The sequence below is a fragment of the Galeopterus variegatus genome, unplaced genomic scaffold (genome assembly GCF_000696425.1).
Source record: "Galeopterus variegatus unplaced genomic scaffold, G_variegatus-3.0.2 Scaffold6710, whole genome shotgun sequence".
Classification (NCBI taxonomy): Eukaryota; Metazoa; Chordata; class Mammalia; order Dermoptera; family Cynocephalidae; genus Galeopterus; species Galeopterus variegatus.
Genome location: NW_007732821.1, coordinates 96,434 through 98,848, shown reverse-complemented (window position 1 = coordinate 98,848; position 2,415 = coordinate 96,434). Strand labels below are relative to the sequence as shown.

The 2,415-nt window shown below is 57.0% G+C and overlaps 1 protein-coding gene across 1 annotated transcript in view; it reads left to right on the top strand.

Moving 5' to 3' along the window:
* The window catches only part of LOC103606583 (PI-PLC X domain-containing protein 1-like), a 15,079-nt gene extending 12,746 nt beyond the window's left edge, over positions 1-2,333 (top strand). Inside the window, exons 5-7 of the mRNA XM_008591159.1 lie at positions 261-416; positions 1,708-1,891; positions 2,287-2,333. Coding sequence (XP_008589381.1) covers positions 261-416; positions 1,708-1,891; positions 2,287-2,333 — 387 coding nt within the window. The remainder of the gene's footprint in view (positions 1-260; positions 417-1,707; positions 1,892-2,286) is intronic.
* The last annotated feature ends 82 nt before the right edge of the window (positions 2,334-2,415 follow it).

Below are 2,415 nucleotides of genomic sequence, written 5' to 3'. Positions count from 1 at the left end.
CCACCTAGAAGGCTCCTGCTCTCCCCTTCTCCCGCTGGACTGCGCTCCCCCCGCCTCCTCCCTCAACCATGGAGCCCTGGCCAGATGGCCTGACTGTGGTTTCTGCTAGACCGTGTGCCTCATCTATTTCCTTGTACGTGACTTGGCACATCTGTGGAGAAGTTTTGTCCTTGGAAGCCCCTTCACAGGGGGAGCTTCCTCGTCTTCTTGGAGCCCCCCAGGAATGTCTAAAGGACTGCATCCCTCCCTTCCCCTCCCAGGACACGCTCACGGAGATCTCGGAGTGGCTGGAGAAGCACCCCCGGGAGGTGGTCCTCCTGGCCTGCAGGAACTTTCAGGGCCTGAGCACGGACCTGCATGAGTACCTGGTCACTTGCATCCAGAACATCTTTGGGGACATGCTGTGCCCACGGGGGGTGAGCATCCCTCCTACATCTCTCCTGGCAGGGGTGGGGGGTGTCATCTGCAGACTAGACTGGCTCCCTGGCCCCCCACCCAGGTGTGATCCGAGATTATCCTGGTGCGGATGGGGCTGAGTAGTGGGGTCTTCCTGCATCCTACGTGCAGAGTGGGCCCAGCTGGCCTGGTGGGGACAGCTGCACATGGGAAGTTTGCTCAATGGCAGCAGCAGTGTTAGTGGAGTGTCACAGACAGCAGGGAGGGCCTTGGGGCGGGTTCACAGCTGTGTCTCCTACACCTCAGGCTGTGCCCGTTACTAGTTTAGAAGTAACTGCAGGGTTGTGATAGTCTGCGTAACCTGCGGGGCGCTCTCTGCGTGGGTCTCCTGGGGCCTCCTGTGAAGAGCAGGGATGTGTCCGCCTCGCAGTTGTGGACCCAGGGGTCTGAGATCAGAGGCCACAGGGCCACACTCCCCTGACCGTGCTGAGAGAGGGGGCTCCAGGCCTTACTCCAGCGTCTGGTGGCACCTGCCTTGTGGCAGGATCCCTCCAACTGGACATGGCATTCTCCCCGTGTCCAATTGCCCCCTTCTTATAAAGACACCCTCACAGGACTTAGGGCCACCCTACTGCACAACGATCTCAGCGAATCACATGTGCAATGGCCTTCTTCCACATAAGGTCCCGCTCTGAGATACCAAGGGTGAGGACTTCCAGTGTGAATGGGGGAGACAGTTCACTTGGCCACACAGTTCAATCATGGGGTGATTTTCTCTGTTTCCATGATGGCGATGGGCGGGTGCTCTCCCCTAGTCTCCAGGAAGCCTGAGAAGTTAAATCTATGTCCATTTTTGGTCGAGGTTACCATTCATTTCAAACCATTTTATGGGTGGCATTTCTCCAAGGACGTCTTTAAGGCCAAGGAGAGCATCCCAGCCCGTGTGTTTTGGTGATAAAATAGAGACGACGGTGGTGCCGTGAGCCCGTGGGACGTCCTGTTATGTAGAGTTCCCAGGGGAGGCGCGGGGTCCCTGCCCTCCCACCCTCTCTGCCTGAGGTCCTGACGGAGGACAGGCCTTGCTGTGGAGACCCCTCAGTAAAATGGGAGTCTCCGCCTTGGGAGACACTTCCTGTCCTTTGACAGGGACATCTGCAGTGGAAACCAACCTTCCCTGTTGTTGGAATCACTAACAGAGGTCTCAGAGCGGGTCCCGTGGGCTTGGGGTGGGCATCATGGGCTGGTCAGAGTGCGGGAGCCACGCACTGTGGGTGCCTCTCACTTGGCACCCAGAAACTCTGTCCCTTCCAGGAGGTGCCGACGCTGCGCCAGCTGTGGGCGCAGAGACAGCAGGTGATCATCTTCTACGAGGACGAGGACACCGTGAGCCGGCACAGGGAGCTGTGGCCGGGGGTCCCCTACTGGTGGGGCAACAAAGTGAAGGTGCAGGAGCTGATCCGCTACCTGGAGGACATGAAGAGCTGCGGCCGCCCAGGTACCTGGAGCCACTCCTGAACGGGGCCAGACTGCGGCCAGTGACACGCTTCTGCAGTCTGGGGGGCACGTTTGCTTTCAGTTTTGAGTGAAAGAATTTTAAAGGTAATACATGTCATTGTGTGTGTGCGGTGTGCACATATGTATATGCACACGTGCATGTCTACATATATGTGCACGTGTATGTGGACACATGTTCACACATGTACACACGTGTGTGTATACATGACAGTACTTCAAAAATTCACAGATTCATATTGTCTTTCAATTCAGTTTTCCCGAGAGCTTTTTGAAGTGTGATGTGTACACACGTACACACATACACATCACACCAGTGCTGGGGCGTGGGAAGCAAAAACTCCCTTTCAGTCCCACATGCCCGTTTCTGCTCTGCAGCTGCTGGTCTGCGGCTCCAGGGCGCAAACGCGAGCGCCCCGTATTGATCTGCAGTGTCAGAAACACGCCACAGACGCCATAGCGCACACACACGCTTACAGAGGGCTGGCATTCGATGCACATGCGTAC